We start from the raw sequence: 12,534 nt of genomic DNA on the forward strand, positions 1-12,534 counted from the left end.
ATGAAGGAGATTCTTGCTGAAACAGAAGTCTTTTGTTGCAGAGTTGTTGGAGTCTGGAGAAAGTCTTATCAGGGTGTGTGTGAAGTCCAGCAGAGAGGCAGGAGGCAGAGTGAAGAGAACCAGATCCCAAGAGAGAGAGCTGGGCATTTCCAAGCTTTTTATATTTTCTTGCTGGACCCTAGGCTGAAGTCAGGTGGGGTGGCTGAGAACTGGCTTCATCTGGTTTGAAATGGGGCATGGTAACTGGTCACATGTTTAATGACGTCATAACACTTTCTGTCTGGACATTGCAGGAAGGGCTGAGAGAATGTCAGTTTCTGTTACTGTAGGACATGCAGTTATAAATTCCTGCTTTTCTAGTGGCAGATTTATCTTTTTATAAGATTTCTGGGTAGCTATATTGCTGTAAGGACACTGGTGGGTTTGTTCTCCCAATATGAAATATTCTCACCATGAGATTTCAAAATGTTACATGCTTGCTTTCGGGTTTCAGTATCTACGTATTGAGGAACTGATTTTTTAATTAAAGGTTTACTTTTATGGGAGCTTGGGTCGGAACGCAGAACAGGTTGTGCATATATGTGGTGGGGCCTTGGATGCTGTGTTGGGGCCTGTTTCTGGTATGGTGTTAAATCAGGGTATAAAACGGGTCCAGCTGCTGCCACTGGGTGTGAAGCATAAGGCTGATACTTTTGGACATTCATTGCCTTCACACACAAATCTCTAGCAGAAGCATATAAAGCATAAGTTTTCATTTGATATGGGTTGATATGGCATGCACAGTCATCATACTAGCCCCCTCCACCCTCTTGCTTTGTGTACAGTTTTTACCCACATCCACTTCTCCTTCTGATTTTTTATCTGGATACTGCACATGTCCTTAGTCGTAGGAGCCTCTGGCTCTTAGTTGCTGACCAGCAACTTATCACAAGTTATCATAGGTCAAATGTCAGACCACAGCCTTAGAAAGGTATTTTTTCAGAAAAAGCACATTTATAACTCTCTTGCAACTCTTAAGTATGCTCAAGAAAAGCAAAATAGCTATATTAAAACAAAAACTGGAAATATGCATGGTTTGCACCTTTTCATGGCCTTTATGATATACAAAATGCAATACCTTAGGAGTTGGTGAAAAGAAAATGAATAGGAGTTGACGAGGAAGTGACATCATCGCCGGAGATGGACGCCTGAAATCAGCGCTCCGTCGGGGTGGCGAAGAAATTTGCTATTTTTTCCTGGTTTTCAACCTCCGAATGAAGAATAATTGAAGCCAGAGAGAGGAGACCTGATGGCGACTTGGAAGAGGCTGGAGAAGTTTAAATACGCTGTGGCACAAAAAGGAGAGGTGGCGAACATGAGTCGCTTCCCGCATAAGGCGAACGTCAAAATGGCCGCCGTAGACTCGGGGTCGGAGACAGAGGGCCCAGCGGAACAGCAAGAAAGCGACTCCGAGCTCACCAAACAGGAGGTGGTGAGATGGTTCAAAGCACTGAAAGCCGAAATGTCGGCTGTCCGGAAAACAATAAAGGAGGCAGTCACTGAAATTCGGCAGGAGGTGAGGGAGATCGGTAATAGGGTTGAGCAGGCGGAGGAAACGCTGGAGCACGTGGAGGGAGAAATGGAGGAGCTTCGCACTGCTCTCACAATCATGAAAGCGGAGAAAGCAAAAATACAGCTGGAACTGGAGGATTTGGAAAATTGCTCCAGAAGGAGCAATTTGAGATTTAAGGGGGTCCCTGAAATGGACCAGAATATGGACTGTGCAAAGGTAATTCGGGAAATCTGCGCCCAAATTGTAAACCCAGGTGGTGAGGGGCAGTCGGGAATGCGGAGCCAGAGATAAAGTTTGATAGAGTGCACACGAGTCTGGGACCTAAAAGAGACTCACAACCCAGAGATATTATGGTATGCTTTAAGGACTATACAGTCAAAGACATGATATGGAAAAAAAGCCAGAACACTGGGGGAGATCCTCTGGGACAATCAAAAAATTCTGGTGTTCCAGGATTTGGTTACTGGAACGCTCCAGAGAAGGAGAGAATTCAGGGGCCTCACCAAATATTTGCAACAATCCAACTTCAGATACAGATGGATCTTTCCCTTTGGTCTTCAATTTACAGTGGAGGGTCAAACCCGGTGGGTGGTCATGCTGGGAGAAGCGTGGAAAGTCCTGAAAGAACTGGGCTGCACAAATCTACCCCTGGAAACACCTGGAGGTGCCTCTAATACAACAGCAACGGCTAAGAAGGGATCTTCTTGGCAAAGAACGAGACCCAGAAAAGAGAATCCGTCGCAGATACCAACCAAAGAAAGGGTCACTTGATGGGAAGTATGAGAGAACTTTGAGACTAAACAGTATAAGTTGCATAATTACATGAGAAGAGAATAGATCTGACATATCTTATCGATGAGGGGGAATAATGTATGGTTTTGATGTTTGTTGTATTGTTAGTGGGGTTGTGGTTAAGGTGAAAATGTTTAAGGGTGAAAGGAGGGAGGAGACTGGGAGATATAGATTAAGGGGGAAAATAGGTGGTATATGCTCCAACGAGGAGTGGCTTCCTCAGAGACAACAGCTGGCGGACATTAAATCTGCACAGCAGAGAGGGGGGGAGGAGGGAGGGGGAAGGGGGTAAAGGGTCTGAACCTGGGGTCCTGGAATGTAAATGGGTTGAATTCTCAGACAAAACATAATTTGGTACACCGTGAACTGCAGAGACTCCACTGGGATATTATACTATTACAGGAGACGCATATTAGAAGGAGGGATGCACATTTACTTAAACATCGGGCGTATAGTGATTGCATTACACACTTTGACACACGTGGGAGCAAGGTGGGAGGCTTACCAGCTTATAATTGAAAAAGAAAAACGCCTATATTGCGACCCAAATCGGGAGATAGACGTTTATCTCACAAAAACGAATAAATCGGTATAATGGAAAGGCGATTTTGGACGTTTTCAACTGCACTCCATCGCGGAAGCGTACAAAGTTGACGGGGGTGTGTCGGAGGTGTGGCGAAGGTGGAACTGGGGCGTGGTTATCGGCCGAGGAGAGATGGGCGCCTTTCGCCGATAATGGAAAAAAAGTATGCGTTTGTAGCTAGAATTTAGGGCACTTTTCCTGGACCCTGTTTTTTCACGAATAAGGCCCCAAAAAGTGCCCTAAATGACCAGATTACCACACAAGGGAAGGGTGCTATGCACCTGGGAGCTCTTTTACCTTTTTTTTTGTTTTTGTAAAAGTGCCTCCTAGGGTGCCCGGTTGGTGTCCTGGCATGTGAGGGGGACCAGTGCACTACGAATCCTGGCCCCTCCCACAAACAAATGCCTTGGATTTATTCGTTTTTGAGCTGGGCGCTTTCATTTTCCATTATCGCTGAAAGACAAAAACGCCCAGCTCACAAATTGTCGAATAAAACATGGACGTCTATTTTTTGCGAAAATACGGTTCGGTCCGCCCCTTCACGGACCCGTTCTCGGAGATAAACGCCCATGGAGATAGACGTTTTCATTCAATTATGCCCCTCTTAGTGATTTACATTCGTAAAGGGATACCTTTTGTAACAGAGGAAGTGTATAGAGATGAATTGGGCAGATGTCTGGCCGTTAGAGGACAGCTATATGGGAAGGCAGTGACTATAGTTAATTTATATGCACCCAACTCGGGGCAGGGAGAATTCTTCCCCCAGATCAAGAGAAAGCTCTTCCAATTCCAGAAAGGGGGGATGATACTAGGTGTAGACTTTAACACCAGTTTGACATCCATGGATCATTCAAAGGAGCTGAATAGTACGCAGATAGCTCATTGTAAACAATTAAAGTCACTTACATCTACTCTAGATTTAATGGAGGTCTGGAGGCTCAAACATCCGAGTCAAAGATCTTACACCTTCTTTTCTCATTCACAGAATACATACACCAGAATAGATATGGTGTGGTGCAGTCGCCAATTATGGGAACATGTAACAGACTCAGAAATTGGATCCATCTCCATATCGGACCATGCTCCGGTAGAGATTGGGCTGAAGGGGTTGATAGAGGAGGGGCGCCAACTTTTTTGGAGGTTAAATGAGTTAATATTGGGGGACAGTAAGGTGTGCGATTATATCCGACAGGTTATTCAGAGTTACTGTACAATCAATGATACAGGGGAGGCAACAGATGGACTCTTGTGGGATGCGCTGAAGGCAGTGGTGATGGGCCACCTTATTAAGTGGGGCGCTAGAAGAAAGCATGAAAGGGAAGCAAGGGAATTAGAGCTGAGGGGAAGGCTAGTGAATCTGGAGCGTCGACATGAAGAGGTGGGGTCAGGAGAAGTCTTACGAGAACTGCGACAATGTCGTATGGAACTAGAGAAAATGCAGGTAGAGAGGGTGGAAGTTATGAGGAAGATCCTCCAGCAAAACTTTTACGAATTTGGAAATAAATCAAGGAGGATGCTAGCTAACTATTTGAGACATAGGCAACGGGCCTCCACTATTACAAAAATTAAAGGGCCGGGTGATCAGTTGTATTATCGGGATAAAGAAATAAGGGATCAGTTCGAAACATTTTATCAGGCTCTATATAGTAGTGAGATAGGAGTAGAGATAGGGGAGGTGTGGAAGAGCCTAGGGGAACTGCGCTTGCCCAGGTTATCGAGTGAGGACCGAGAGAAGTTGGAAGCCCCGTTCCATCTAGATGAAATTAAGCAGGCTATAAAAGGACTTAAAGGAGGGAAGGCACCTGGCCTCGATGGCTACTCAGCCAAGTTCTACAAAATATTCGCTGGGGAGGTGGGACTCTTACTGTTGAGGGTAGGGAATGCGTGTTTTGGGGGTCAGTCACTGCCAGCTAGTATGCATGAGGCAGGGATCTCGTTGATATTGAAACCGGGAAGAGACCCAGCTGTGTGTGGCTCTTATCGGCCAATTTCACTGATCAATTTAGATATCAAAATTCTATCAAAGGTAATTGCAGACAGGCTTGGGGAGATACTGCCTAAACTAATTCACACAGACCAATCTGGATTTGTTATGGGAAGGCAGGTGGCAGATAACATTCGACGCACCCTACATGTCATATGGGAGGCTCAACAGAGGGGAATTCCGGTAGCTCTACTAAGTACAGATGCAGAAAAAGCCTTTGATAGGGTGGAGTGGTCCTATTTATGGGAAGTGTTGGACCATATGGGGTTTGGCACCGGTTTACTAGGGTGGCTAAAACGGTTATATGAGAAGCCGACAGCTAGACTCAAAGTGAATGGGGGGGGGGGGGTACACATCAGCCTTCCAGATTGAGAGGGGCACTAGGCAGGGATGCCCACTGTCACCACTGCTCTTCGCGCTCTCCATTGAGCCACTGGCACAGAAGATACGAGAGTCGGCAGATATTAAAGGAATTTTAATGGGGGGTACTGAGCATAAGTTGGCTCTTTTTGCCGACGACGTGCTATTTTTTGTGACAACTCCTAGTTTGATTCTCCCAATAGTGGTGGCGGAGTTGGATAAGTTTGGTAAGCTATCCGGGTTTAAGATAAACTATGATAAGTCAGAAATGATTGGGGTGTCCTTTACACGGCACAGGATGGAAGAGCTCTCAAAAAGATTTCCATTTAGATTGAAGAAGGACAACATCAAATACCTGGGGGTTAGGATACCCATAGAGATATCCCAGCTATATCATTTAAACTACACACCTTTGTTCCAACAAATACATAAAGATATGGGAGGATGGGAGGGAATGTGGTTATCCTGGTGAGGATGGATAGCAACAATCCGAATGAATGTTTTGCCCAGAGTATTATTTCTGTTCCAAACCTTGCCGATACAGGTACCCAGGATGGAGTTGGGCAAGATACAACGAGAGGTATCGAAATTTATCTGGGGGGTGGGGTGGGGAAGCACTGAGGCTAAGTAGGAAACTGCTATGGCGGTCGGTGGATATGGGCGGGAGAGGTGTCCCGAATCTAGAATGGTATTACTGGGCAGCTCAATTGAAATTCATTTCTGCATGGTGTCAGGAGAGACCGTCAGTGATGGCCTGTATGAACCAAATGATGGTGCAGAAATATAGCCTGAAATCGATTATCTGGCCATCACTGACACCTCATACCTATAGCAAGATGTCCTCTAATCTGTTTGTGGGGCATCTTCTAACTTTGTGGGCATTCCTTAGGACACGTTTCTGGAAATCTAGAACTACATCCACTTATGCATACATTGAGGGGGAGCCAGTGGTGTGCTGGAGCAGGCTCTCACGGGCTCGCAAGACCCAGTTGTTAAGTTTTTAAGAATTTTGGGAGCCAGTTGTTAAAGTAGGGCCCTCCATGGCTACTTTAACAACTGGCTCCCAAAATGTGGGCTTGGGCCCCCATCTGAATTCTCTTTTACTTTGCTGGTGAGGATGCTGAGCCCTGCCAGCCAAGTAAATAGACTGCTGCTGCTCCCCGCTCCTTGTTTCCAGCTCTGAGCAGCAGGCTGGGATTTCTCGAGCATGTGTGAGAAGTTCCAGCATGCTACTCAGAGGAAGACGTTGTGAGTGGTGGCAGTCCATTTATTGGCTGCCAGCAAAGGTATGCCTAGCGTGCCTGCATGAAGGGAGGGAGGAGAGAGAGACAAGTGTTGCTCCCCCCTCCTCCCCCCGGCCCTTCCAACTGCAGAGCTGGCTACGTCCGGAGAAAGAGCCTGTTGTTAAAAATTTACCAACACACCCCTGGGGGGGGGAGCCAAGTTTCAGAATGGGGATGGGGAATAGTGTGGCGAAGCGGTGGGCTGAGAGGGTTTTGGTTTGCTTCAGGGACCTGCTGGAAAATGGGAAAATGAGATTGTTTGTAGAGCTCAAGGAGCAATGTGGGGTCTTAGACACAGAAAGATTTTTCTACTTGCAAGCTCAACACTATATACATAAACAAGGGTGGCTGAGGAAGGACCCAGAGGAATATGAAGAGCTGGAGAATTTGTGGGGATCTCTGGGGAAGATGAAGGGAGTTATATCTATACTGTATAAGTTTATAAGGGGTAGGACCTTTGAGAAATGTAATTATATGTCCCATTGGGAACAAAACTTGCAGAAGGAGTTCACAATCAATGAACGGAGGGCGATTGTACTGGAAGTTAAAAAAGCCTCGAACTGTGTGTTAAAAGAAAATGCCTTCAAGGTTCTCTCGAGATGGTGCTTAACTCCGCTCGAATTGCATTCAATGTTCCCAGGTGTCTCACAGCAATGTTGGAGATGTGGAGCGGAAGTGGGCACTTTTCTACACATTTGGTGGTCGTGTAGTAAGTTACAACTATATTGGACAGGTATAACAGCAAAGATAGCAGCCCACACGGGCAAGACGTTTCCATGTGATCCCCAATGGTGCCTGCTGGGACTGGGCAACAGACATGGAGAACAATGGCAGAGACTTTTAAAGAGAATGTGCTTAACGGCGGCGAAGAGTGTTATTGCAAAACATTGGAAACAGAAGGAGGCGCCAACTGAGCAAGACTGGATTTTGAAATTATCCCTTATTGGGGAGATGGAGAAGCTCACAGATAAAAGGGTGGGAAGATTCAGCATGACTTCTGAATTATGGACTCAACTAAAGGACATGACCCAAATGATATAGTAATCGATGAGCAGGGGGAGGGGGAGAGGAGGGGAGGGGGGATTAAAAAAAACTTTGTAAGTGATTGTGGTAATACAAATTCATTGCTGGTTAATAAAAATGTTTATATTGTTATAGACCAGTGGGACACACTCAGCCAGTCGGGTTTTCAGGATATCCACAGTGAATATGCATGAGATAGATTTGTATACACTACCTCTTTAATATTCAGGTTTATCACCTGTAAATGCGTGTACCTAAATGTTGACACTTTATGCACACAACTTAATATTGTATGTTTTTGCATGTGATTGTGTGACCTGCCCATTAAGCATATCGCCCCCCTAGACGTTAGCCTCTAAGGGGTCAGTATTGAGCTAGCAGCACTCAGTGTTTTGCTGATTGTCGCTGGCATTATGCCTGGAAATTGAATGCTCTGGCATTGAATTTCTGGGTTTCCAGAGCCAGTTGCACCATAGCCGGGTAAATGCACTTAACAGGCTCTAGGACATCACATAAAGATTAGACTGACATTTATGCAGTACCGTTTCTGTTGGGACCTTGGCCAGCTAAGTGACTGGCCAAGTGCTGACTCTAGAACCTGATCGCCACCAAAATAGTCAGTTTTGCTCTAGGCACTAGTTAGTTATTTTCAGCAACACTAACCAATTAAATGCCACTGAAAATGACCAGCAATTTAACCGGCTAGGAGCTGTTTCTGGCCAGTTAAATCACTTTTTAATATCGACTCCTAAGTTTACAGAATAGGGTCATAAGTCACTTAAGCAAATAACTGCAAATTAGTGCCAATTAATGCTTATTAAAGCCAATTACTGAGTGCCAATTTAGCGCTAATTGAGTTGTGTGTAACTGGTGCTATTCTGTAATAGGGCATTCAATCGTGTGCCTAACTACATGTAATCTATATAGAATGAGGTGGTAAGTGCAGAAATTACTGTGTGATAATTGCAAAGCCTGTGCAGTGACTGTTGGGGAAGGTACCAGCATGTTCCTCTACAGTTTACAGCACACAAAGTCTTCACCATGCGGGAAGCACATTGGGGCCAATATTCAGACTGCTGGAGGGGGCCCAGCTAAGTCCCGCATCGGATGCTCAATGCCGGGCCATTTCCGGTGACCAGCATTGAATATTCAGTTTATTTTTGGCCACTGTAAACTTAGCTGGCTAAGTCGTCATTTAGCTCTGGCCTGCTATTTTGGCGGCCCGCTAATCTTAGCTGGTGATGCGGTGAATATTTGCAGCTCACATGATTATAACTGGTTAGCCGCAACGACCTGACCATGAACATTCAGCTGAACATTGGTGCTGGGTATCAGGGACATTAACGGTTAGCATGGAGTGACGTATTACTTCCTGCTTAGGAAGCAGCGTGAACAGTAAGTCACCATGTGCTAAGTGCAAGCCACGCCCATACCCAGCCCCATAACATAGCATGCAGTGAGCACATGAGTTAGCACGCAGCGTGGTAGCAGGTACTGCAACCATGAGCTAACATTTACCACACGCTAATTCAAATACTAATTGCTTAGCAGATGTTAATCTCTGTTCTTCTCTCAATACAATATCAGTACATCGTGACAGGAAGACATGCTTGGCCTGATGCTCCCAGAAAGCAACTTAAAGATGTCAGTTGATTATTAAAATAAGCCATCACCTCCAATCTGTTTTAAAAATGCAGGGTTCAACCTGAATTTCCTCCATATTCCTTTAAAAATAAACAAAATTAGGCCATCCCTGGACCACCAAACACCAACCTTTTTCTCAAAACTGAGTGACCAATCACCGTTCCTCTCTACCGAGCCTTAATTTGTAATCCTTTTATATGAAAATTGAGTGCCGCTGAAAATCAGTGAACAGCATGCCTGCTTAAACTGCACTGAATATTGATACATGCCTATCCGGCTGTCATTTGTATACTGCAGCCATTGTGTTATTTGTGCCTAGTAAGGTATTTCAATTGTACTGTGCTGACATTGTGAGTATTGTATCCATATTATTTTCCATGCTGCTTATTATGGTGTATCATTTGTATTTTGCTGACATTTATCATAATCCTGTTATATGAATGTACAGACGAAAGGTCCATCAAGCCCAGCATCCTGTTTCCAACAGTGGCCAATCCAGGTCACAAATATCTGGCAAGATCCCAAAAAGTGCAAAACATTTTATTCTGTTTATCCCAGAAATAGTGGATTTTGCCCAAGTCCTTTTCCTTTAGGAAGCCATCCAAACCTTTTTTAAACTCCGCTAAGCAAACCGCCTTTACCACATTCTCTGGCAACGAATTCCAGAGTTTAATTATTCGTTGAGTGAAGAAAACTTTTCTCCGATTCATTTTAAATTTACTACATTGTAGCTTCATCGCATGCCCCCTAGTTCTAGTATTTTTGGAAAGCGTAAACAGACGCTTCACATCTACCCGTTCAACTCCACTCATTATTTATAGACCTCTATCATATCTCCTCTCGGCCGTCTTTCTCCAAGTTGAAGAGCCCTAGCCGCTTTAGCCTTTCCTCATAGGGAAGTTGTCCCATCCCCTTTATCATTTTCGTCACCCTTCTCTACACCTTTTCTAATTCCACTATTTCTTTTCTGAGTTGTAGCGACCAGAATTGAACACAATATTCGAGGTGCGGTCGCACCATGGAGCGATACAAAGGCATTATAACATCCTCATTTTTGTTTCCATTCCTTTCCTAATAATACCTAACATTCTATTTGCTTTCTTAGCCGCAGAAGGTTTCAACTTATCATCAATGACGACACCTAGATCCCTTTCTTGGTCCGTGACTCCTAACGTGGAACCTTGCATGATGTAGCTATAATTCGGGTTCCTCTTTCCCACATGCATCACTTTGCACTTGCTCACATTAAACGTCATCTGCCATTTAGATGCCCAGTCTCGTAGGACCTCTTGTAATTTTTCACAATCCTCCCGCGATTTAACTACTTTGAATAACTTTGTGTCATCAGCAAATTTAATTACCTCACTAGTTACTCCTATCTCTAGATAATTAAAAAGTATGTTAAAAGCAGTGGTCCCAGCACAGACCCATGGAGGGCCCCACTTACCTACCCTTCACCATTGAGAATACTGACCATTTAACCCTACTTTCTGTTTAACCAGTAATCCACAGTAGAAAACTACCTCCTATCCCATGACTGTCCAATTTCCTCTGGAGTCTTTCATGAGGTACTTTGTCAGACGCCTTCTGAAAATCTAGATACACAATATCAACCGGCTCCCCTTTATGCACGTTTGTTCACCCGTTCAAAGAAATGTAGTAGATTGGTGAGGCAAGATTTCCTTTCACTAAATCCATGTTGACTTTGTCTCATTAATCCATGCTTTTGAATGTGCTCTGTAATTTTGTTCTTTATAATAGTCTCTACCATTTTGCCCGGCACCGACGTCAATCTCCTCTGGAACCTTTTTAAAAAATCGGCGTTACATTGGCCACCTTCTAGTCTTCCGGTACCATGCTTGATTTTAAGGATAAATTACATATTACTAACAATAGCTCCGCAAGCTCATTTTTTTTAGTTCTATCAGTAGTCTGGGATGAATACCATCCGATCCAGGAGATTTACTACTCTTCAGTTTGTAGAACTGCCTCATTACATCCTCCAGGTTTACAAAGAATTCATTTAGTTTCTCCGACTCGTCAGCTTTGAATACCATTTCCGGCACCGGTATCCCACCAAAATGTTCTACTGTGCTGTTTTATCATTATTATTATTTATACCACATATCGCCAGTGGCATCACAGCGGTTTACGATAAAATCACAAGTGAGCAGAAGAAACAAAGAGAAAAAGGTACAGAAGGTAAAATGATTAAAGGAGGAATCGGGGATCATAAACCACTACTAAATGGACTTGGGAAAAATCCACAATTCCAGGAATAACATGTATAGAATGTTTGTACGTTTGGGGAAAGCTCGCCAGGTGCCCTTGGCCTGGATTGGCCGCTGTCGTGGACAGGATGCTGGGCTCGATGGACCCTTGGTCTTTTCCCAGTGTGGCATTACTTTTGTACTTAGTAAAGGGAGAAGGTAGAGGTCATGAAAGAGAAGCTTGGTTAAAGAGCCGGGATTTGATAAGCTTCTTAAAAGTGGGCTATGAGGTTTCGGTTTTGATACAAAGTGGTAAGGAATTCCAAAGCTTGGCACCAATATAGGAAAAAGCAGAGGCATAGGTACTTTCAAGACATATAGGAGAAGGTGGAGAGACTGTAGAGAGCATGGAGAGACATATGGGATCAGCAACCTAGAAATCTATTTGGGGCAGCTGGGAGGGAACCTTTATATATGAACAGGAGTTTGTAGGTAATTTGGTGAGAAATTGACAGCCAGTGTTCTTGTATCAGAAGGGCAGTGACGTGATCAAATTTACTGGCATTATATAAAGGTTTGACTGCTGTTGATTGCAGTAGCTATAATTTCTTCATGGAGGATAATGGCAAAACCGCAAATAAAGCTGTATGTATATTTTTTATATTGTATCATGTCATTTCTATCACTAGGATTTAATTTGCCTAACTCCAAGTACAGGCCATTGATAGTAATGTTATGCTAACATTTGGTCATTTACTATTGTTACACCGTTACTACAATGCGAGTTATTTATGTCAAGCTATATCTGTTGTACACTGCCTTGAGTGAATTTCTTTATAAAGGTGATCAATATATCTCAATAAATAAATATTAACTTTAGCTCTAGCTGGATCCGTAGTTGGATTCATTCACATCTAACTGGTGTCTACAACGTTGGATTTTTTTCACACTATAGTTTGATACTGATAAACAGTCAGGTTTGACCGCTGACGTTTCTCAGCCCTTGATGTTTTCATTTATATGGTGTCCTATTTGACAGTATAACTTCTGCAATATATTGTAGGACTCCTGACAAAGGCCTAAGTGCCTGTGTTGGGTCCATC

At 44.0% G+C, this 12,534-nt stretch overlaps 1 protein-coding gene across 1 annotated transcript in view; it reads left to right on the plus strand.

The window, feature by feature from the left end:
- Positions 1 to 1,288: 1,288 nt before the first annotated feature.
- LOC115472500 (metabotropic glutamate receptor 2-like) overlaps positions 1,289 to 12,534 on the plus strand; it is a 98,006-nt gene continuing 86,760 nt past the window's right edge. Inside the window, exons 1-2 of the mRNA XM_030206790.1 lie at positions 1,289 to 1,768; positions 3,913 to 4,840. Of these exons, the coding sequence (XP_030062650.1) occupies positions 1,289 to 1,768; positions 3,913 to 4,840 (1,408 nt within the window). The remainder of the gene's footprint in view (positions 1,769 to 3,912; positions 4,841 to 12,534) is intronic.

The sequence above is a fragment of the Microcaecilia unicolor genome, chromosome 6 (assembly GCF_901765095.1).
Source record: "Microcaecilia unicolor chromosome 6, aMicUni1.1, whole genome shotgun sequence".
Classification (NCBI taxonomy): Eukaryota; Metazoa; Chordata; class Amphibia; order Gymnophiona; family Siphonopidae; genus Microcaecilia; species Microcaecilia unicolor.